We start from the raw sequence: 23,407 nt of genomic DNA, 5'->3' as shown, positions 1-23,407 counted from the left end.
TCAAAATTGACTTGGTGACACGTGTGTGGTTGTCCTGCCCCTCAAATAATGTACACATGGATGGCATAAGGAAGAAGTCCACCAGAAAGAATATCTGTAAGTGACAGCATATGATGCGGTCTTTTATTGCATATTTGTATGCCATAATCTACAGGTGTTCACAGATTATCTGACTTTTGGTAGGTTGCTAAAGTGTATAGAAACTGTCAGGAACAGGGAGGATTACCTACACAGCTGATCTAACTACAAATGACACGAGAGTCCAAACTTCCCCCACCCACCCTTTTTTCCCTTTTATTTTTTTATGGCGGTGCATTTCCAAGCAAAGTGTGTTATCACAATAGCATGTCCCATTCCTCTTTTCTTACCCGTCTGAACCCACATGAAGGCGCACACTCTAGCACTGCAGCTGTCTGTGAAGGTTCAGAGCTCAGACTGGGACTGACCCTGTGATTATCTTTTTCTGCTGGAGGTGAGATGTTGATAGTGCCATTGCTATTGTTTACAATTCTAAATATTTGATTTTTTAAAAAGAAATTTAAGTATTAAATTATTTAAGATACGCCTGTTTTCACTTTTATATCTGAGAGGTTTAATGTAATGTCATTTCAACATTTGCATATCTGTGTTGTTTTACACTGCAAAAGTGAATGTTTTTAAGTGTCCTGCAAGTCTCTCATCAAATAGCCATGTTACAAATGTTCTTATTGCATAAATAAAACATGTTACTCCTTACATAAATATATTTGGATCTCATGTATTGACTCATATTCTGTACACACTATAAATATCTTGGTTTTAATGTAAAAACACAAGAAATGCTCACTAGATGGCTGTTAATAAATGTTTCGGTAGTTAAGCAAAACTTGCAAGGTTGGTGCATTTGTTGGAAGCCTGACATTAAGTTACTGGTCAAAGAATGTCTATCAGCATTTATCTTTTAATCAATAACTGGACAATGACAATAAAAACCTGAATTTGGCATTGAGGACTTTAAACACATGTTGCATTAACGCCCTGCAGAGTTTCTGAAATCTTCTGTGAGCGTCAGACATTTGTTAAGAAATGTAAAACTCCTGCTTAACTCTTGCATCAAAGGTAGACTATTCTGTTTTTTCTTTTTCAGTAGAAAGTATACTTCTACAGGATAAATACTGGAAAGCACGGGTAGTTTTCTGAGACTATGCAGGATTATGACGAAGCCACTGCATTCCTGGGCCACTGGGGACCTTTCCAGCGAAGTGTCTTCTTTCTCCTCAGTGCCAGCATCCTACCAAATGGATTTGGGGCTTTTTCTCTCGTCTTCCTGACTGACGTGCCCAGTCATCATTGCCTGGTTCCTGAGGTTAACTTGACCCAAGAATGGAATGAAGCGATCATCCCGATAAAGGTAATAAAGTTTAGTACTTTGATAAAGGTATGACTTGCCTAATTGTTCCATTGCTTTGTGTTGTTTTGACACATCACCGCACTAAGTCAAGTAAACAATAAATCACAACCTCTCCAAACTCTAATAGACCTACATGTATTCTATACTTTCTCTTGGACCCAGTAATCTAAAGTATTTCCTCAGTATTGCTATGTTTACATGTGCTATGCTGGCTATACACAGTAATTCCCCGCCCCCAGAGGCCACATTGAAAAAGAATGCTTTGCCAACTGTTAATGAATATTTGGTTCAGGTTTGTACGACAGTCAGTGGTACAGGAAACGCATAGGGAAGAATGGTTTGCACTAAATGTTAATAAATGTTGCTCATTCTATGAAATAGTTTATATGAAAATGACTAGAAACTGGCTATTACAAGTGATCCAAGTCATACCTCACAATCTATGTTAAAATACTTCTGGAAACATAAGCTGAAGATTTTAGAATGGCTCCCTGACAGCCGCCTGACTGGACCAATAAGCACGAAGCGTTGAGTCATGATCAAGTAGCACGTGCTTACACAGGTTATAAGGTTTGATATTATAGCTTTAGTGCTTTGATGACCAAATTTGTAGCCACTTCCTGATGGACTGGCACAGTATTATTTGTGTAGCCACGTGTCGGATATATATTTACAATGAACATCACAGTTACCTTATTTAAAGTACATAATTCCATTATATAATTTAGTTTTAACTCATGTCCTTGCACAGCATGGTATCATACACAATACAAGGACAGGTTTGTCCAAAAAGAAATGTTACTATTAACACAAGTAAAGTCTGTGCTGCTGTCACTTTTGAGGTGGTGAATGGGAAACAGGAGCTGAGCCGTTGCAGCAGATACCGGCTGGATGTGGTCAGAAATCTCTCTGCTCAGGGATATATTCCTGGCAGAGATGTCAACCTCACTGACCTGGAGCAGGAGGGCTGTGTGGACGGATGGAGCTACAGCAAAGACATCTACTGGTCTACCATGGTGTCTGAAGTGAGTTGTGTTGATCATAGTTTAAGTTGCAGTGCAGGAGTATCACCAGCAACTTTAGAGTCATCATTGACTAAATAAAGTTAAAGCAATGTCAACTGTCAGATGATCATAATATAGACATGGGATCCCTCTGTTTAATGTCTTTAATTGTCTAATCGTTCATGGTTGGATGTTCCAGTTTGACTTGGTGTGTGACGAGCAGTGGAAGCAGCCATTCACGTCCACAATTTACTTCCTGGGAGTTTTAGCTGGATCCTTCATTTCAGGACAGGTGTCAGACAGGTGATGTTAAAAGAAAGCTTTTACTTTTTTTTTTTTTTTTTTAGTCCTTAATTACCACTGTTTTGTTGCACATTTCTTTGAAACTTTCCCCCATGGTGTCCTTTACTCTACTTTTGCCTAAAAATGTTGCTTGTAATTGATTTAGTTTTTGTTTCTATATTATATACTGTCAATTTTATTTCTCTGACAGCTGTGAAGCATCTGTTCTAGAGTACACAACAGGCATTCATACATATTGGATTACTTTTATTATCATGTCTGAACCCAAGACACATACAGCAGATAAATAATGAATAAAAATCAGTCCTTGTTCTGTGTCCTTTTGCCTGTTCTTCTCTTTTTTTAAAAAAAATTAATAAATTGCTTTAATTTCATTGTTCGACTTTTCACTCTAGATTTGGAAGAAAGCCTGTTCTCTTTGCAACCCTGGCAATTCAAACAATTTTCAGTTTTGTTGGAGTCTTCGCACCATCTTGGACGGTGCTCTCCATCATCCTTTTCATCAGTGGTTTGGGGCAAATCTCCAACTATGTGTCTGCTTTTGTACTAGGTAAATGTGAGCATTTCCTCCAACAGATAATACAACAATTTTATACATTAGTTGGTGATTTTGAATAGAAGACCTCTATCTAATTGTTCTTAGTTGCCTCTGCATTTCTTTTCTCAAAATTATTCTCTGTTTCTGTTCAGGCACTGAAATCTTGGCTGGAAATGTGCGTGTCCTGTTCTCATCTTTGGGTGTATGTATGGGTTTTGCCTTGGGCTACATGATGTTGCCTCTCATTGCTTACTTTTTAAGGGACTGGAAATACCTCCTGGTGGCTTTGTCTGTCCCTGGCATAATATACCTGCCTACCTGGTGGTAGGTTATAATCATTAAAACATTCATTGTAAGGTTACCTTAACTTTTTGCTATGGTTCAAAAACACTGAACCTTTTTTGTGTCCGACAGGTTCATCCCAGAGTCTCCTCGATGGCTGCTCACTCAGGGAAGATCGGAAGAAGCTAAAGCCATATTGAGGCGTGCTGCTAAGAAGAACAAAGTTGAGGTTCCACAGAACCTCTTTGAAGATTACAATTATGCTGGACCAGAAACAGAGACCAAGGTGTGTGAGAAACATAAATATCTCTTTTAGTTTTCTCTGATATTTAACCTTGCTGTCATCACAAAATGTCAATATTACCAAAACTGGGATCACCAAAATCATCAGGGTTTATTCTCTGTGTAGCAACCAACTCACATAGCTGTCCTGCTGCTGAGAATGAGTCTTTTTTTTTTCTTGCAGACTGACAACACACAAACTAAGGAGCGTTACAATGTCTTCTACCTGCTGCGCAGCACCAACATCAGAAACACAACTGTTACTCTGTGCCTGGTGTGGTGAGTATTAATAATGCTAGCGGTTAATCAGTTGGGTTTTCGCCATTACTAGCTGCAGCTAATTTACAGCCGTGATTTCCCCTGACTGGTCAGAGGGCTGGAAATACCCACTGAGTGAAGAGGTCTTCACAGTGTGGGTGTTTTTCTGCTCACTGGTATAATTCAGTCCAATACAACATCACCGCCACACACTACAGCCTCAAAATTACTAGAGAGCTGGCTACAAGGGTCTGGCAGGGGAAGAATTCTTGCTGAAACTGGAACATTGAATCCTTGTTGTGCATTCGGTGAATACAACAGGTGTTATTCGTCACTGGGAAGCAAATGAAGGACTCGTGTCCTTTTCACTGCACTTTCAAGTCCCACTAATTGATCCTAAATCTACCCGCAAGGCTTCTTACGGGTAAGTCAAAAGGAGCAGTTGGAAAGTGTTGGTCAGTAATGCATTACTACACAACACATTACAGTACTATGTTGCTCTGTAGGGTAATGTATTTGCTTTGTGTTTCCAGGTTCACTGTGAGTATTGGCTACTTTGGCCTGTCCCTCAACACGTCCCGACTTCATGCTAACCCATTTTTAAGCTGTTTCATCGCAGCAGCTATAGAGGTGCCGTCCTACATCTCTAGCTGGCTGGCTCTGCGATATCTTCCACGCCAAGTTTCCGTCATTTTCGTTTTGCTCCTTGGAGGAGTGTCACTGTATCTCGTACAAGTGGTGCCTCAAGGTGAGCAGAAAGCATGTCTAAAATAATCAAAATCTGTGGTTTCAAAGGCGCGATGAGCCAGAATAATCTCAAGTAATGGCAACAGAAATTTGTCACACAAAGCACCCCATGATGGACTAGCACTGAATTAGTACATGCTACCGATGACAATTTGTACTTTTGGGCTGATGGTTAAAAGCATGTACATCTCTTCATATTAAATATTTGGTAGCACAAATGTTCTTTAAGACTAGTACGGTAATAAGGAAAAAATAGTTTTAGCGCTTAGTAGCTTCCTTAAGTCAAAACAGGTTGAAAAAGAAAACCCAAACCCTGACATTCATGCAATTAATCTTGTACAGAGAGAATAGTACACAGATGGACTTTTTGTTCCTATTTTGTTCTTAAACAAGCCATTTCTTTTCTTTCAGGTTTATCATCTCTGGCTATTGCTCTGGAGATGCTGGGTAAATATGGTCTTACGGCTTGTACAGCCCTGATGTTTGTCTACACAGCAGAGCTTTACCCCACAGCGCTCAGAAACACCGCAACTGGAGTATGTGCTACTCTGTCAAGAGTGGGAAGCTGTATTGCACCTTTTGTGTTCGAGCTGAGTGAGTAAACTAATACAATAATTACTACCACTGTTCAAATTTAATTTCGCACAACATAAATTTTCGTAAATAAGAATCTGATGTTGAACTCACATGCTGTATCCTACACAGAGACACAAACCCAGACCTCTCTCTCACCAATTTCTCCCTATTCTTGTGCAGGTGTGTACCTTCAGTACCTGCCCTATATTCTACTGGGGACTCTGGCCGTTGTGTCTGCCTTTGCCACTTTCTTCCTACCAGAGAGTTTTGGACGACCTCTGCCTCAAACAATTGAACAGATGCATAAGAGAGAAAGGTGAGATGCTTAGGGAACGCATATATTGTGCCATGCTTGTTTTATGTCAATCTTTAAATGACATGCAAATTAATTGTTGACGCTTTTAAAGTCCTTGTGCAATGATTTCAAACCTTTTTGACTGATGGCTCCTAGAGGCAGTTAAAAATGATTCACTCTTGAATGAAGCATATTATAGCCACTAGTGGAAAGTCTGTTTTTATTCAGTTTTCATGACGTAGATTGAAAATTTAGATGTAGTATTTCATTAACCTAAACGCAGGGGCCAATTCTGCACCGTATGGCATAGTATTGATGCTACTGCTGAGGAAGAAATAAAATGAATTTAATGTCATACAAGTTCAAGAAAAAAAGATATTTAAAAATACAGTAATAACTCTAAATGGGGCAAAAACCCAAAGTGGTTCTCATGGATCCACACTATTCTGGCAAGTCCTGTGCACACTCATGCGTCGAGGAAAGGAAAGGGAGAAAGAACGAAAAGGTATAGTGGATTTGTAAGCGACTAAAATTCTGCCACGCTATTTAAATGCAGTAACTAGCAAAATAGCATAGTTAGAGGCTCCACATTTAAGTCATTTCAGTGAAGTATGTTTGGACAATGAAAGGACTAAATTGTTTAAGATTTATAAAACTTGATTAAGCATTTGTGTGCCAGGTTATGTCTGTATGAACAGTTAAAGTCACCATGGCTGCAAAAAAACATCACATTTTTTTTACTTAAGAGTCCCATTTCTGCTGAAAAACACATAAATGAATTTTTGATGTGAGCTTATTCTGGACAAGAAAATAGCAACATAAACCGCAACAGGTCAATGTATTCCTTTAGTATAACCATAGACTGTTGGCATCCTCATTATAACTCAGAGGATTTAATACTGGCAACAAGTATTTGCAGCGAACAAACCATGATGGTAATACTGAAGATGGTAGAATTAAAAAATACTGTCAGCTTTTGCAGTCATACTCTCTGCGGAACACGAAACCAAATAACATTTCTTTTGTTTTTTTGTCCCAACAGGATGAAGTGCCCATTCATCACTAGAAAAGAACTTTCAAAATCTGTGGTACTTCATGAAAGTCAATTCTGATTGTTTGCAGTATTAGAAGAATCAAAACTTCAATTATTTCTAATTGAAACATATGATTTTGGGAGAAATTAAGTTGTCTTCTTCATTAAGACAGCGACACTGGCACATGTAAAACATTACAAGAAGTGTTTATTAGAAGACCGTTTTCTACATTTCACGTCACTCTATGTGCGTTATTTTGAATCACAAAGATGTATATAAAATATTCACTTGGAACTGTACTGTAAAAAAAATACATATTAAATCTGAAGTAAAAGATGGCAGTGTACCATAAAACTCTAAGCAAAACTAGTCTACTGGTTTTGATTTACCAGGTATAATATTAAAAACTTTCTATGATGTATTGGTATTCTGTTTTTACAAAAGTTGCACTATTTTTATTTTTCACAGTGAACAGTGGATTTATGTAATTATGGTAACAGCAATTGGTGGTGAAGATGTATAATGCGCAGAGAAGGATAGTTACACTCTCTTTTTATTGTATTCTGATGCTCTGGCAGAGAAAATATTGCTCTTATGAGGAGGTATTGCATTTAAAAGCTCCTTGGTCCCATTGAAGTCACATAATTTTGCGTATCCAGTGACAACATAGCAATCCTTTTCATGTGACGTGTTCACTTAACACAGACTCTGTCCAGTTATTTGCTTCAAGTCAGTTTTGACCACTGTTTTTTGTGTGCCAAGTCTTCTTTCAGACGCCTTTTCCTCTTCTTCAGTGTTACTTAGCGCGTAAGGTGTCCTCCGACATCTAAAGAGGAAAAAAAAAACACAGACATTAATGATTCACCAGTCCTTAACTATGCACATGAGAGCCTTTTGACTGGATACATGCAGGTAAAAGTTCAACACTGGCATTGTTACTGCATGACAAAGCAAAAAACTGCAATATAGCAGATTAAATTAAACAGATAAAATGCTCAAACATTTATGTACAACATGCAGTATACTCAGCATGATCAGTTAAATATTTATATTCAAATCATGTGCAGCTTTTTTATTGAACTGTGTGTGTTTATCACCAAAATTGAAGACTGAAAGGTCTGTATTTTTTAAAATCTGTTAAAAGAATAGATTGGCATTTGGACAAATATGCTGGCTTATTTCATGGCAGATGACAATGCTGATACTTCTCACAGGTCTGTTCAGTAAATATTAAGCTACAGCTAACAGCCAGGTAGCTAAGCTTAACGCAGAGACTACAAATGGGCTCTGTGGGAAAATTAGCTGTCGTCTCATAACTTCACTAATTGTTATGGTATTTCTTGTTTGGTGAATCTGTACAAAAACTGACAGAGGTTCACAAAAAATGGGCCCAGTTGTATCAGGAAAACAAAGAGGATATTTCCTAAAACACCAAGCAATCCATCCAAAAATAAACATGTAGTAGTAGTTGAATTAAGCGGCCCTAGTGGATGCTTGAATGTGGAGATATGCCAGAGGAGATGATTGTGCATTTTAGATGACAGAGTAGATAGATAGATTTGCCCTTTGACTGTAGAAGAGAAAAAGTTACTTATTAAACGTGTGAGAAACTTCTCATCATTATAAAGTAATTTGAGAAGGACTGTATTGTAAAAGAAAAAAAAAAGAAGCTAAAGGACAAATGTGTATAAACAGAGGAAGGAGAGCAATAGAACATCTGACAACCATGGAATAAAATGAACACGTGAGAAAAATAATATTTAGCCCAAAAATATCATCCTGTATTTTACCCTGAAATGTGGGGTTGTCTATTTATGTATTCTTAAAACTAGGGGAAAAATACAATAAAAGCAAGAACTGATTCCAAACAGAAATAGTGTAAAACTAAGTAAAGAATTTTAAAAAAAAGGAAAATTTCAATTGGAAGATGAAACAGCCAAAACCCAGTCTGGCATTAAGTTCAAACTAAACCCTAAATGAAAATCAAATACTTGGAAAATATAAACTTAAGAACAATCCCAGTCTAACAGTCACGCTGGTGTCTAGGAAGCATGGTGAGGTGTAGTTTTACCCGGGGAAGTGCTGCATGTGAGTGATGGTGTCAGGCAAAGGCATTCCATAGCTCTCCGGCAGCAGGAGACTCAGCAACCCTGACAGAACTGTAAGGCTTCCCATGAGGATGTAAGGCAGTGAAATGGAATAGCTTCCTGTGGCAACACATCAGAGGAGGGGGAACAGTAAACAGCCTTTCCTACAATGGTGCTTAAGAGCAGTTAAATGCAAAAGGTAGCGAGTCTTTCAAAAAAAATACGTTTGGTGTTGCAGGTGTTGAGTTTTAAATCAGTCCTTTAAATTTTAGAAGACTGTCTGCATTGTGATGGTTAATCTGGCTTGCCATAATGTTTTTGTTGTGCAAGTTGTTTATTTCGTGTTGAGGCTTTTCATGCTCGCTCTTTGGGTTCTCTGGTTTGCTCCCAGACTACAAAAGCAGGTTAGATCAACTAGAAACTCCTTACTGCCGACAAGGATGACTGTCAATGTGCAAATGTGTAAGCCCTGTCACAGAGCAGCTGGTCCTATACAACCCAGGATAAGTAGTTTAGATAATGGATGAACATAAATGCACACTTATTTGGTGTTTTGAGAGGGTAAGAATGTGCCAGAAATTGTGGCTGGATGCTTGGCATGAGTAAGATTAAGATGTTTTTTTTTAATTTGTTCCTTTTTGTTTGTCCCAGCGCTGACCAACACATTGAGATAAGTGCAGCGGCATGGATGCGGTGTACCTCAGAAGAAAATAGAGCATTCTTACTTAAGTAAATGAAGAACGGAGCAGTGATGCTGCCGATTCTGGAGGCCATGGAACACGTGCCTACAGCGGTATTCCTCAGTACAGTCGGATAGACTTCTGCTGTGTAGGCGTACACGATTGCAAATGCCGTCGTTATTGCAAACTTCCCAATCATCTCGAGTGTTATGGCGAAGTAAATCAGATCTACAGGCAATAAAATATGAAGATTAAAGGTCAGGTATTAGTGCAATAAACATTCAAACTGATTCTGCTAACTGTGTTGATGTGAGACTGACAAAAAGTGAGCATCTGAACATAGTAGACATAGAAGAGAATGTCAGAAATTAAGGCTATGTTTGTCCAATCTTAAAAGGTTGTCGTACGTGCTGGTATGAGCTGTATGAGGAGTAGAAACAATCCTCCCGTGAAGAGAGTTGAGAAGAGACTCAGTCGTCTGGAACACCAGCGAAACATAATCCATGACACAATGTAGGCCGGCATCTCTACCAGGGCTGACAGGAAGCAGTTGAAGTACACGTTTCCATGGAGGTTTGATGTGTTCAGGGAAAGAGCGAAGTAGGCAATGGTCACAGTGTTCCTGTGGAATAATTAAAGCATTATTTTGTGCATCATGAAACTTGGTTGCCTGGGCCTGGGATCTTTCTGCATGGAGTTTGCATGTTCTCCCTGTGCATGCGTGGGTTTTCTCCAAGTACTCCAGCTCCCTCCCACAGTCCAAAAATATGCTGAGGTTAATTGATGACTCTAAACTGCCTGTAGGTGCGAATGTGAGTGTGATTGTGTGTCTGTATATGTAGCCCTGCGACAGACTGGTGACCTGTCCAGGGTGTCCCCTGCCTTCGCCCGAGTCAGCTGAGATAGGCTCCAGCACCCCCCGCGACCCTAGTGAGGATAAAGCGGTGTATAGAGAATGGATGGATGGATGGATGAAACTTGGTTGCATCCACACTAGTTTTATCAGTATTTCTTGTCCTGAAAGTATGTGGCTCACTTTACTAGAACAGAGGAACAGATTTTCACACCATGTTGACACTGAAGTAGCTGAATAAAGCTGATCAGACCAGCTTTGCCTGACTTCTCCCAGTAAATCCAAAACTGAACAAACAGTGCAAACATCTGTGGGTCATGGACTGACCTGAGACAGTGATCGGCTGTTGCTAAAGCTTCCTTAATTATGCAAAACTTGAAACCTTTATACAATTTAAAAGGGTAGTTATATAAAAGTTCACAGTCTGTACAGATATCATGAACAGGACAACTAACTACAGACAAAAACTTTTATTTGTACCAGGCTGCAAACGTTCTGCTGTGAAGTTAGCCATTTTAACATTAACATCTCCTGGGACTGACTATGTTATCCATGTTAGAGAACTGAATGTTTGCACTCATCTTTATGCAGACATTTAAGCTGTACTGTCAAAGGGCAAATGTGTTTGTGAGTGTTAATGCACATATATATTCATATTTAGGAAGGTTAACCATTGAAAATCTGGTAAATGTACAACAAAGAGACCAGATCTGGGTAAGAGAATAATTTGCAAGAAGTCTTCACACTACAATGTTGGGATGTCTGTGTAGGTTTAAAACTAGGGCAAAAACATGGTGTACATAAAAATAAGAAGTGATCTGAAACAAATTAAACTTTACAAATTAAACACAGTTTGTGGGGACTGACTCATTTTTGGAGGCAACCTGAAGAGACAGTCTGAGGAAATGCAGTATTTGGCTTCAGTTCTCAGCTCAGGAGGTTGTCAATTATGAGCCTCATAATCACAAGACCAAGGGGAAGGTTGTGCACCCTGCTTCAACTCGTATTTCCACTGCCAACTATACTGAATATAGTGTTGATATAATACAAAACTGCTCAAGGAATTAAAGTTTATGGCACTTGTGCACTGACTTTGTTTTTCAGCCCTGCTGCAGCCAAATAGCAATGTTCAAAAGACCAAGGAATTCACATTTACAGCTCAGCAATCTCAATCTGTTTAGGACTTCTTCACATCACCATTTCTATGATGAGAATCTGATAGCAATGTCTTTATAAGCACTACTTTTTCTCTTAAATAGATAAAGTTTTTAGTAAAGAAGTAAAGAAGGCAGAAATGACAATTTTTACAAAGCAGGTACTTGTATCTTATAAATGTAAAAAGGTGTGATGTATTCTAAATGTGAATATCCCAATATCCCCCCCCCCCCTTTTTTTTTTTTTTTTTTACTGTATAGAGTTTATAGGTTCTTAAACTGGGAAAAAAAGTGGGGAGTTGATCCCGGTGCTCTGATGAACGTAACACCAAATTGAACTGCTTCTCAATCAAACAAAAATCAAGCTCCATCTGTTTTCAGACTCAGCACGGCTGCAGCAGGCTCAGGAATAGTACAGGCATACTGTGCAGTTACGTAAAACCTGATTTTGATCTTAGTTGCAGGCTTCACAGCACCCGACAGGTCATTATTTGTTGTTAGTGAAACGGGCTGACATGTGGTCGAGACGGCGCATGAACAGGCGTGTGTGTATGTATGCGTGTAGCCATGTGCATTCAAGTCTGCATGTGACGTCTAAGGTGTGTGTAGTTTCCAGGGTCACTGTACTGTATTTGGAGGTTAGGAGGGACAGCGGGGACTCACCAGACCAGCCACAGCGTGATCGAGATCCAGCGGATGTTTGGGACACGGAGCAGGTCACAGATGTTGTGGGCCCTCGTCTTCTCAGAGGCAAGTTCTTTCTGTGGGGCAGCAGAGCATGTGGAACAAAAACACATAACAAGCAGAACCATCAGTGTGGAATAAATGGAATTTGAGCAAAGCTAGTGAATGCATAGCCACCTGCTGAGTGAACCCCACGCACGTGTTCATACATACTGTACCCAAACGTGAGGATCGGAATTGAAGGAGGTAAAAGGTCATTGTTGTACGAAAAAAACTGAATGCTGACAGTAATTTAGAACGTTCACCAAAACCACATTTTATAGTGATATTAAGTTGTTTTTCAGTGCCACAATGGCCTTGCTTCCATATATGTAAGATATTTGTGCATCACTTTACCGTAGACAGCTTGTAGCAGATTCTAAATAGAAAACAATTCATCATGTGTTGCTGCCAAAAACAGAAAAAATACAATCCCACGCAACCCACTACATTCGGCTGCCAGTTTGGAGCTTTGAGCAAAAGGTGAAATAAATGTTAACTGTACAAATTAAAATGTTTATATGGCCCTGTGTTTCCTGAATGTGCCTAGCAGCATTTGGGACATGCATGTACAAACAGAGAGCTGAAATGTTTGTGTTGTTCTTCAGCTACTAGCATGCATATCTTTGTGAGTTCTATTGATTGAACAACCAGCACTCCCTGACTAGAGCTGAGAGTTGTTTCTTAAGGAGTACAGTGCAGAACAGCATGCGTCTGCACAGCGTTTAGGTCATGCATGTGACAGCTTGGTTTCTAGAATAAAGTTCACAGGTTGAAAGTCACATGACACAGAGACCAGCTGGATGGAAAAATGAAGAACGAGGGAAACACATTTTCTACTCTGTTCCCTTAAATATGTACTATAGCTGCTTTGTAGACACTAATTATATCTCCTACATTTCCACTGTACAAGCACAAGACCTTATTTTGAGAGACAAACACTATAACTGCGATAAAGAGTATGATGGTTACATTCTAAAAAGCAGATTTTCCATGGACAGTAACTACATTTTTGATACTTCTGCATACAGTTCACAACAAAACTGAGTCCATTCCTGTGCAATATTGTTAACATTAAGTTCTTAAAAACTAAATAATCTTTAAATATTTGTATATTTTGAAAATTAGGGTGTCTGAACCAAACAGTTAAAAAAAAAACTAAGTTAGACTACAAGGCCTCTTTTCTTGTTACTTGGCGATGGTTTTCTGCTTTGAATAACATCCGTGTTGCCAAATCAGAAGCACTCATCAGTCCGTTTTTCAATACAGGGTTGCTGACGAACAACATTGTGCACGTTTTTCAAGAATAGCTAATGCACCTTCTGTATTCTGCTGCAGATGTTCAGTAGTCTACTGATGCTCTTGTTTATAGTCACATCTTTCAAGTCTCTTTGTTTTCTGACCATGTTGCATTAGGTACAACTCGGTATAAAATTGAGAAAGCTTTGTCTTGCTTAGCAGATTGTTGATATTTTGATAACCTTCCTGCAGTTGACCTTCATTGGAACTTTTTTACAGTGGTCACAGATTAACTGTCTTTCATGGCAGTGGTTAGAGGTGTATGAACTGTTGCTGTCCTTGAGTTGTAGTTAACACCTGTATTTTCCATTTATGCAACTAATCGGTTATTAATTAAAAGATCAAATGTCAGTTTAAAAATAATGCAGTTATTCTAAGATGTTACGTTACTGAGTCACTTAGCTTTGTCGTGATATTGCACAGGGATGCACTCAGTTTTGCTAAAGTTCTTGGTTAACATAAATATCATTTGCACAACAATATGACTACCATTCTGAGAAACCAAGAGCTCAGCATTCATTACACATAATTGAATGCGATTTCATTTCGTACTAAAAAAAAACAAAAAACTGGCACACTCGTCCAGAAACAGCGGGAGAACGTGTTGCATAAATCTTGACAGCTTGTCTATCCATTGGCGTCCAGATTAGGCTTAACTCATGTGGAAAACTTAAAAACAGTAAATGATTACATCATTGTGAGCAGTGAACCCTAAAAAAGTCCGTCCTCTTTCACCCTTTGTTGCATTTCATCTCGGATGTGGTTTCACAGAAAACCAAAAACCTGTGTGAGCGGGGAAAATGGATGTTAATGGCCAAAGCATAAGTTAGTTACAGAATAGTGTTTTCTGTAGAAGAGAATGTACTACCTGTGGTTCAACCCTTACTAGTCCATCAGTGATTACCAGAAATGCGTGTTTGAGTAACGTAATAGACGGATGTAACAGCCATTTTCTTTTTGCTTTATTTGTGTAGTGATACTTTTGACTCGACTGTCAGAGCATTTATCGTGTTGATCTTTCAAACTTTGTCAGTAAGTCTATCAGAATTTTGATCTTGCTAGAAAACTGTAACATCATTATTTGCAATCAGGTGTAACTGCACTTATATTTACGTAGGAACTTAAAAGCAAGAAACTCGCCAACAGAGGCAAATTTGCCTCAAATACATAAGCTAAAAGAACAATATGTCAGAAATTTGCACATATTAATCCCACTATGATCAACAAAACCTTCTAAAATGTGTTGGCAGGAAGATCTCACCTGCAAAGGACTAAAGATGACCGGTGGAGCCTCGATCTTGTTCTTCTTAGCAGCAGCTCTGATTATGGCCTCAGCATCTCGTACTCGTCCCCTAGAGAGCAGCCAGCGAGGAGACTCTGGGATGAACCTACCTCATTACACAGCAGAGGAGACAGAGAAACAGGTTCAGTCCACAGGAACACAAGAAAACATTACACATTTTGTTTTACATGGGACGATGCAAAAGTACAGGCCTCTGTGAAAGTAAAACACTATCAGTATGCATTTATATAAAACACAATTCCTTTCTCTAGATTAATTAAATAATGGTTTATTCCAGCTTTATTGAAAACTTCAATTACTTCCAATAACTTTTTGTTTGCCCATCAGTTTAACACCCTAAAATCTTCAGTTTACTGGCAAAAGAAAGAAGAAAACTATCCACATTTAAATGCCCTAACTCTTTCATTTCATTTTTGGCATTTATATGATGAAAATACTGAATAGAAATACTATATTGATCCCCAAAGGGAAATTATGCATTTATTTATCAAATAGCTTTCAATTAATTGACTCAACAAAACTAGTGCACAACAGTCTAGTTAATTTGTAGAAGAACTGCAATTGAGAATTAATAAACATGTTATAAAGCACCTCAGAATGAGCATTAATCAACACACTGCAGGACTCTCTTTTCACTAGAACAGCAAACACACACACACACACTACACAGCTGGCATCATTACAGAAAAGTATCATTAGATCAAAACGTAAAATAAATATGTATGTTTAAAAAAAAGTCAACTAAAGCTGCCACAAATTCACACACAAACACACACCTACCTACCACCAGAGAGGCACAAAGAGCAACACAGACAGGGAGAAGCCTAACGTCAGCTTCCTCCAGTCTCTGATGAAGAAACCCAGCAGCGGCAGAAACATGTAGCCCACACCGAAGAACATGCACATACCGGCAGTGGAGAAAATAGTCCTCATTCGCGGATTCAATAGCTCCGTTCCTTAAAGAAGCAGATTCAAAACAAAAGTTGAATTATGCAGATTTTGTCAATGAAATCAACTTTTTATGTCTAAGAATTGATGAATACAGGTGAATTGTAGTAGCTACCTAAGACAAATGCAGACACATAATAGGAAATCTGTGCCAGACCGACGACAAAGAACAGAGCGCAGAACACTGTCCAGGACAGCGCGAAGACCTGACCGAATGAGAAGACTGCCTGGACCCCCATGGTAAAAAACAACACTATTTTTCTCCCATATCTGAAATGAATATAAAGCACAGGTAAATGAAAAAGTGAGTATGTTGTATAGATGGACAGGTCATTCAAATTAATACCACCATTGTTGTTCCATGGCAGAACATGAGAGGACACCGTGTGGAGGGGGTCAGAGGTCATTTTCTAGTATCGGTAATTTCTCCTTTTCAACTTGCATTGCTTGGAAGTGTTGTTTCACGGTATTGTGTACAACTCTCTTACACCTTTCGTCAGCTTTTATCTTGTCAAAAAAGGAAAAAGACACAGGTGTTTTCTAAGGAGAATAATTTTAAGCTTTCGTCTGTGTTCTGTCTCCAGTTAGTTTGTGGTTCTCATGTATTCATTCATTTAGGCCACAGATACAATCAGCAGTTTCACTAAAAGATAATTAACCAGCATGGTTTTACTCCCCAAGACTGTGCAAATCAGGTGGAGTTCCCCCAAGGTTATGTGGAGTAGTCCTTCATTACTGCTTTTCTTTTAGACACCTCACAAATTTGATCTCTTTCCACTTAAAGCAGAGTGACGCTGTCTACGTTCATTGTGTGATGTAGTTCTTGTTGCCAAGACTTGTTCATGATAATGCTGGGAACTGTGGGTTTTTTTTGGTTGTTGTTACTGATAAATCATTAAGCTTCGAGTTTTGCTTCTAACCTGTCAGAGAGCTGTCCTGTGATGAAGGAACCGGTGAGAACTCCACAGAAGTAGACAGAGGAAGTCAATGGTTTCTTCCAGCTGTCATCACACACCAGGTCCCACTGTACACACACAAACATATATACACACACACACACACACACACACACACACACACATACATATGCGTGAGCTACAGCAAAGATAAAACAAAAAGTGCAGAATTCTTAAGATTTCTCAGCAAGAAAAACAAAACAACACAGATATGAGTCTAAACTTAATGCAAAACACTATATAAAAACAAGAACAACTAGAAAAGCACTCAGAGAGTGCAGACATCCGCCAAGGACAGAGAGGAAAACAGGAAACCCATGCAGTAAAGGATCATGAGCTGGAATCAAACCTGCATCTCTGACACAGTTCTATTTAAGAATCACCTTCTTAACCAGTTGAGCTATCTTGACACTTTGCTCCTATTTGTTGGATGACATACTAACCTATGATGTTTTTGTCATATTTTGGACCACATACTAAACCACATACTACAAAATTCAAAGTGATCCAGAATCCAGGATCCTTTCTGGATTGCCACCAAAATTAAATCAGCTCTTCCTCTTACCATAGTCTACATCCCCTCAAAATTTCATCTGAATCTGTCCAGGCGTTTTTGAGTTATCTTGCTAACAGACAGACAGACAGACAGACACACACACGCTGGGTGTCACATAACCTCCTTGGCGGAGGTAATAATAAATCTGGAATACATCATCACTATTATAATACAATATAGCCTACTGCCTACTGCAAGTTCTCCATGCAACTTTCTACTGAAAGTGACTACAAATATATCATTTTTTATTTTGATTTGGGGAGAAAATACCCCCAATTTTACCTTCAAAACATGCACTTTTAACCCTTCAAACCAGCACACTTTCTCTATGTGATAATACCACACACAGGGTAACTTCATTCTAACTCAGCATGAAGCAGCAGCAGCGTCCACTAAGCTGAGGAACAGGTGGCCACACAGACCTCTGTTACGATGGTGGAGATGTAGTTGCTCCGGTCGTACTCCCATCCATCCAGGCAGCCTTCTTTGGGCACATGAGACAGATTGACATCCACGCCGGGCAGCAAGCCTAACTCCGAGTAACCGAGCATCGCATCAACTTTGTATCTGCTGCACTTGCTCGGCACCAGAGCTCCGTGACTCCGGTCTTCCTCTAGCGGGATGCTGCTGTTCATCCACGCCGCGCTGAGGTTGAGGTGCGCGGGGACGAGGCAGCGGTGCGCCGGTGTGTCGGCGACGAACACGATGGACAGAATGGTGAAGCCGTTGGGGACGGCGGTCAGACAGAGCAGGTAAAATACCTGCTGCTGGAAACGTCCCCATTCGCCCAGGAAGGCAGTTTCGGCGTCGTAGTCGGTCATATCGCCAGGTTGCGTCTCCAACAGCGTCAAAATGTATATAAAAAAAAGTCGGGCAGCGTTAGGAAACACGCAGGGATGACTTTGGTGTGGGCATCTGTGAAGCGGTGGTTTTGTTTCAGCTACAACCCCATCCCACCCACCACCCGCTGTATTAATTTTTGGCTGTGGTTCACACAATTAACCAGCCTTTAAAGGAGCAATCCGTGAGCTAAATGTCTGCTCAGCCAAAACACTGGAAGAAAACCTGCTGTCTGTCCCAAAACCACCCGCTAAGAAATGTCCCATAACAATTAGAAAAAACATGTTATATGATATATTAAGGGTTCATTAAATTAGTGCAGTAAAGCCACACTTTAGAAAGAACAGGATATAATAAGCACAATAAGTTATTGTCCTTATTGTAGCACATTTCTTATATATTTATGTGGCAATAAAGGTCTATTTACTGTTAATCTGGTTATCTATGCACTACAAATTTTCCTTTTAAACACACACTGACAATATTTCACAGTAAATAAATATCCAGTAGTTCTTCCACATTATTCGTTTTGTACATTGCCACACAAGACCTAGATGCACTCTGGACTCTTATCTGCAGTGACAACTGTGACAAATGATCTTTGGTCAAATGTCACAATACAAAGTACTATACTCACCTTGCTTATGACAGCTTAAAGTCTTTCCTCCCAGAAAAACAAACACTTTTGTTGGACCAGAGTCTCTCTACCCCCACATTTATGAGAATACAGTGCCTATAAAAAATATTCATCCCCCTTGGAAGTTTTTCCTTTTTATAGAATTACAACATTGAGTTGTCATCAATTTTATTTGTTTTTGGCAAAACAAAAGGGACAGAAATACTTAAATGCAAAAGTGAAAACAGATTTCTAGAAACCATTGTCAGTTGTTTTTATATTAAACATAAAATAAGTGATTGCCAGAGTACTCCTCCCCTTTAAGGCAGTATTAAGTAGAATTACCTTTGGCTGTGATTACTGTATTGAGCCTGAGTGAATAGGTCTCAGTCAGTCTTGCACATCTGGACACAATTTGATGAAGAATTAGCTCATCCCATGTGATTCTGATAATCAGGTAATGTTTGGATCCATCCCCTTGCGTCACCTCTTGACTCTATCATCTTTACTTATTGATGACTTTCTACCAGTCCCCTTGATTCATTCACCTTTTGTTACCCCTTGTTGATTTATTTAGTCATTGATGAGCACCTGTATGCAAACCAAGCACTGATAGCTTCTGTGTGTACATACTGTCCCTTCCCTCCTACCATAAAAAGTTGCAGTCTGCCAATGTTCTGGGTGGACTTAGAAGGGGAGTCCTTTAGAAGAGTCATAGGTGTCTTTGTGGCCTCTTTCTCTAGTCTCCTTGCTCAGTCACTCAGTTTCTGAGGATGATCAACTCTTGTCAGATTTACATGTGCCATATTCCTTCAATTTCTTAATGGTGGATTTAACTGTCCTCCAAGGAATATTCAGTGACTTCGAAATTTTGTTGATTTATCCCCTGACTTATGCTTTTCAGTAGCATTTTCACAAAGTTCCTCGTAGTATTCTTTTGTTTCACAGCGTAGTTACAGCCCAGAGTACTGATTCGCAAGTGACTGGACCTTCCAGATACAGCTGGCTTTATACCACAATCACTTGAGACACATTCACTGCACCCAGGTGACTTTTAACACCAATTGACTGCTCCTGTGTTGAATTGGATGAGTGTTTTTTCTTTATATAAGGGGTCAATACTTATGCAATCTCTTATTACACCTTTTATTTAATTGACAATACTTTTAAAAAATAGTTTCAGTTTGACATTAAAGACTCTTTTTTGTAAGTTCTTGTCAAAAAAGCCCCCTTTTTTTTTTAACACAACCAAGTGTTGAAAAAGCAATAAAAAAGGGAAAGCTTCCCAGGAGGGTAAATGTTTTTTTTTCTCCAATCAACAATGTACATTTTCTGTCGTAACATTTAACTGTTGCTGAGGAATCTTCCACTTCCAATGATCTGAATACTGAAAATGACTCCAGCACTGCTGCAATACACACTCAGAGAGCTGGAAGGTGACCTAATTCATATCAAGCGTTTGTGTTAAATATAATCAAAACCCTGTTTAACTCTGATACTTCAGCAAACAGGAGTTTCCTGTTTTCCAAAAAGCCAACGATACACACCAGCATTCGTGTGCACACGTAGGTGAGTAGGAGCGGGTGTTTATTATAGACATGGGTGATTCACTAATGACTGACCCTCCAGATGCTGATGTCTTTGTACTACATGCACTTGAGACACATTCACTACACTCCAAATGATCTGTATTGAATTAGGTCACTTTAAAGGATGTGAATATTAACGCAGATACTTATTCTATTTGCTATATTTTTAATTAATTTACATTACTTTGGAAAAAATCTGTTTCCATTTTGACAGGAGGGATTTTTTTTGGTAATCATGATTCAGTGTTAAAAAGCAAAGGAAAACTTCCAAGCAGGGTAAATACTTTGTATAACCACTGTAATTCAGCAATTTGGGAAATAAAGCTTATGTGCTTTGTGGCAGTGAGCAGTAAAATGAGGAGATCGATGCAACACTGTCCAGTAAATAAAGTTGGGCCCAGCAGCTACTTAGTTTAGGTTGGCACAAAGAATGGACAGGTAACCTTGATCCATAATGATCCATAAAATCCTTCTGCCAACACCTCTAAAGCACCCAGAGAACATTAACATGTTACATCTAATCTGTTTAATCTATGAAAAAAGAAAGAAGAAAAACAATGCATCACTTTACAAGTGGGTTACTGTATGTGCCAGACTGTTTCATGACTCGAATCAGCTGCCAAGAAACCAGTAGAAAACTCCAAGCAGTTACAGCCCCCACCCATAGGACAGTGTGGTATATAGCTGCCATAAAATGACAAATTGTCCTTTTAACACTTCTCTTGAACCAAACAGTTGAGCTGTAACATGTTGACTCGTAAGCTTTAAAGTAGAGAAACAAAGCAATAGTTGTTTCTCCGTATTTGTAAATCTTTAATTTAAGACAAGCCATAAAATTCTTATCTTCTTCTAGTCTGGCTTTCAACCAGAACGAAATTTGGAACTGTTCTTTGGTAAAACATCCACACAAAAGAGGCATAAAATGGGGTTTTCCAGATGAGACCCACTTGCTTTTTAAACACAGAGGTTATGCTGTGAAATTTCTACATATTTGCTACAGGTTCGTGTGAGTATCACAGCCGCAGACTGAGTGTTTGCAGCATGCCCTACAATCAACAAGTAGAATAACATCTACCAGTGCTAATCTTATCAACAAACGAGTGATGAATTAAAACCAATCAAAGCCATGATAAAGCATGTTATTCAGGTGTTGTGTTACCACACGGCTGAACACTTTATTGCTCCTTGGCATTGATTTTGCAAGTTGCAAGGGTTGAGATCATGACACTGTGAAGGCCATAGCATATGATTCTCATCATTTTCATACTCATTCAACCAGTCATAGACCCCTTGTGTCCCTTAGATGAAGGCTTGGCCATCCTGGAAAAGACCACTCCTATTAGCATAACAATGTTTCAAAAGAGGACAAGTTTGGATTGATTTGAAGTGACCAGAAGTTACACAAACTGTTAATTTTTATGCAAGTCAAAATGAGCTTGTGTGTAAATCACATCTGTGTGAAACAATAGTTTATTACTTCAAATCATTCCAGTTTCATTCCCATTTTTTTAGAGAATGAGCTGGATCCATCTTAAGTTAAATTGTTGCTTTTTTATTGTAAATTACTATAATCTGAGGCAAAATTTAGATAAGATTTTAATTACAAGACAAAACATTTTTAAATGCACTAAAGTACCACATATATCCAAAATGGTAGCCTTAAATATTTAAATACAGTAAAGGCTGATTGCATCAATGTGCTCCTCTGTCATGTCACAATGAGGTAGATGTTAATGATTTCATCGACTGCTTTCCACTTTTGTTTTGAAATTGAGGGATGTTCTGTTTCACATATGGATTACAAAAGAAATTGTGCAAGCTGATATTGGAGACAGATGTTTTTCATCATCCACAGCTTCAGTCAGAAAAAAAGAAAACCACTTGGAAACAGATGGATAATTTATGCACCATGTTTTTTCAACTATAGTCACATATAGAGGACTTGTCATACAAGTATCCCTATTTTTTCTGGACATTTCTAGAAGAAACAGCATTTCTGCATTGTAAAATGCATGTGAAATGCATCTTTTTGCATAGAATAGCATTCTATCTCTTTCTAGACATGTTTTCTTGCATAAATGTCAGATAAATGTGTCCTCACCGGAGGACTTGTCATGGTGCTGTTGAGCAAGATGCTCTTTGCTAATTGTTGTCAGACTGTCACATGGTTATCATAACTTGGTTAGAATAAATAACTTAAGTTCATGAGGAACCTGATCCAGTAACTAAGTTACCTCAGTATTAAATGAACAGAGGAAATAGAACCTCTTGAGCCAGAATCTGGCAGCCACATCATTTGATTTTGTTGAACATTTTATGCAGAGTTTTCTCATTGGATGTTTTGAGCAGATGAAAGACCAAAGGCGTCTGTGGCTTTAACTTGTCACAAATCCTGAATCCTCATTTTGTGCAAAAATAACATCACAGCCTTGCAAACAGAGAAAAAGCCTTCACATCTATTAGCTAAGTTGAAACATTCCTGATTATCTCCAGTGAAGTTCATGCACAGCTAGAGGGTACCTACACACGTGGACAAAATTGTTGGTACCCCTCAGTTAAAGAAGGAAAAACCCACAATTCTCACTGAAATCACTTGAAACTCACAAAAGTAACAATAAATAAAAATTTATTGAAAATTAAATAATCAAAAACAGCCATTACTTTTGAATTGTTGATTAACATAATTATTTAAAAAAACAAACTAATGAAACAGGCCTGGACAAAAATGATGGTACCTCTATAAAAGATTGAAAACTATTTGACCAGAGTGACATGATTAACTCAGGTGTGTCATTTAATTGACATCACAGGTGTTTCCAAACTCATAATCAGTCAGTCTGCCTATTTAAAGGGAGACAAGTAGTCACCCTGCTGTTTGGTGAAAAGGTGTGTCCCACACTGAACATGGACAACAGAAAGCGAAGGAGAGAATTGTCCCAGGACATCCGAAAAAAAATTATAGACAAACATCTTAAAGGTAAAGGCTATAAGACCATCTCTAAACAGCTTGAAGTTCCTGTGACAGCAGTGGCTCATATTATTCAGAAGTTCAAGACCCACGGGACAGTAGCCAACCTCCCTGGACGTGGCCGCA

At 38.8% G+C, this 23,407-nt stretch overlaps 2 protein-coding genes across 3 annotated transcripts; one reads left to right on the top strand and one right to left on the bottom strand.

The window, feature by feature from the left end:
* The first annotated feature begins 358 nt into the window (after positions 1-358).
* Positions 359-7,136, top strand: LOC110959191 (solute carrier family 22 member 5-like). 2 transcript variants are annotated; one of them, XM_022205969.2, is made up of 12 exons: positions 359-472; positions 1,127-1,390; positions 2,233-2,415; positions 2,594-2,697; positions 3,093-3,247; positions 3,388-3,559; positions 3,650-3,803; positions 3,984-4,078; positions 4,591-4,805; positions 5,216-5,398; positions 5,561-5,696; positions 6,718-7,136. In XM_022205969.2, exons 2-12 carry the CDS (start codon positions 1,184-1,186, stop codon positions 6,785-6,787), a joined length of 1,674 nt encoding a protein of 557 aa, XP_022061661.2. In that variant the 5' UTR covers positions 359-472; positions 1,127-1,183; the 3' UTR covers positions 6,788-7,136. The 2 variants fall into 2 exon arrangements, with proteins under 2 accessions (XP_022061661.2, XP_051793595.1); XM_051937635.1 differs by having other exon boundaries at positions 368-472; positions 1,130-1,390.
* slc22a21 (solute carrier family 22 member 21) lies at positions 6,900-18,182 on the bottom strand. The gene is made up of 10 exons (XM_022205968.2): positions 17,691-18,182; positions 16,677-16,780; positions 15,872-16,026; positions 15,593-15,764; positions 14,767-14,893; positions 12,147-12,244; positions 9,884-10,098; positions 9,522-9,704; positions 8,781-8,916; positions 6,900-7,535 (listed from the first exon to the last, which is right to left on the bottom strand). Exons 1-10 carry the CDS (start codon positions 18,087-18,089, stop codon positions 7,406-7,408), a joined length of 1,719 nt encoding a protein of 572 aa, XP_022061660.1. The 5' UTR covers positions 18,090-18,182; the 3' UTR covers positions 6,900-7,405.
* Between the last annotated feature and the right edge of the window lie 5,225 nt (positions 18,183-23,407).

The sequence above is a fragment of the Acanthochromis polyacanthus genome, chromosome 17, assembly GCF_021347895.1.
Source record: "Acanthochromis polyacanthus isolate Apoly-LR-REF ecotype Palm Island chromosome 17, KAUST_Apoly_ChrSc, whole genome shotgun sequence".
Classification (NCBI taxonomy): Eukaryota; Metazoa; Chordata; class Actinopteri; family Pomacentridae; genus Acanthochromis; species Acanthochromis polyacanthus.
This window is presented reverse-complemented; position numbering and strand designations above follow the sequence as displayed.

Bases quoted from the DNA above. Each gene is read 5' to 3' on its own strand.
- slc22a21 (XM_022205968.2), bottom strand. From the start codon at position 18,089: ATGACCGACTACGACGCCGAAACTGCCTTCCTGGGCGAATGGGGACGT. The intron at 16,027-16,676 runs GTTAGAAGCAAA...TATTCATTTCAG, and splicing joins ACAGGACAGCTCTCTGACAG to ATATGGGAGAAAAATAGTGT. The intron at 10,099-12,146 runs GTGAGTCCCCGC...ATTATTCCACAG, and splicing joins ATCACGCTGTGGCTGGTCTG to GAACACTGTGACCATTGCCT.
- LOC110959191 (XM_022205969.2), top strand. From the start codon at position 1,184: ATGCAGGATTATGACGAAGCCACTGCATTCCTGGGCCACTGGGGACCT. The intron at 4,079-4,590 runs GTGAGTATTAAT...TTGTGTTTCCAG, and splicing joins GTTACTCTGTGCCTGGTGTG to GTTCACTGTGAGTATTGGCT. The intron at 5,697-6,717 runs GTGAGATGCTTA...TTGTCCCAACAG, and splicing joins CAGATGCATAAGAGAGAAAG to GATGAAGTGCCCATTCATCA.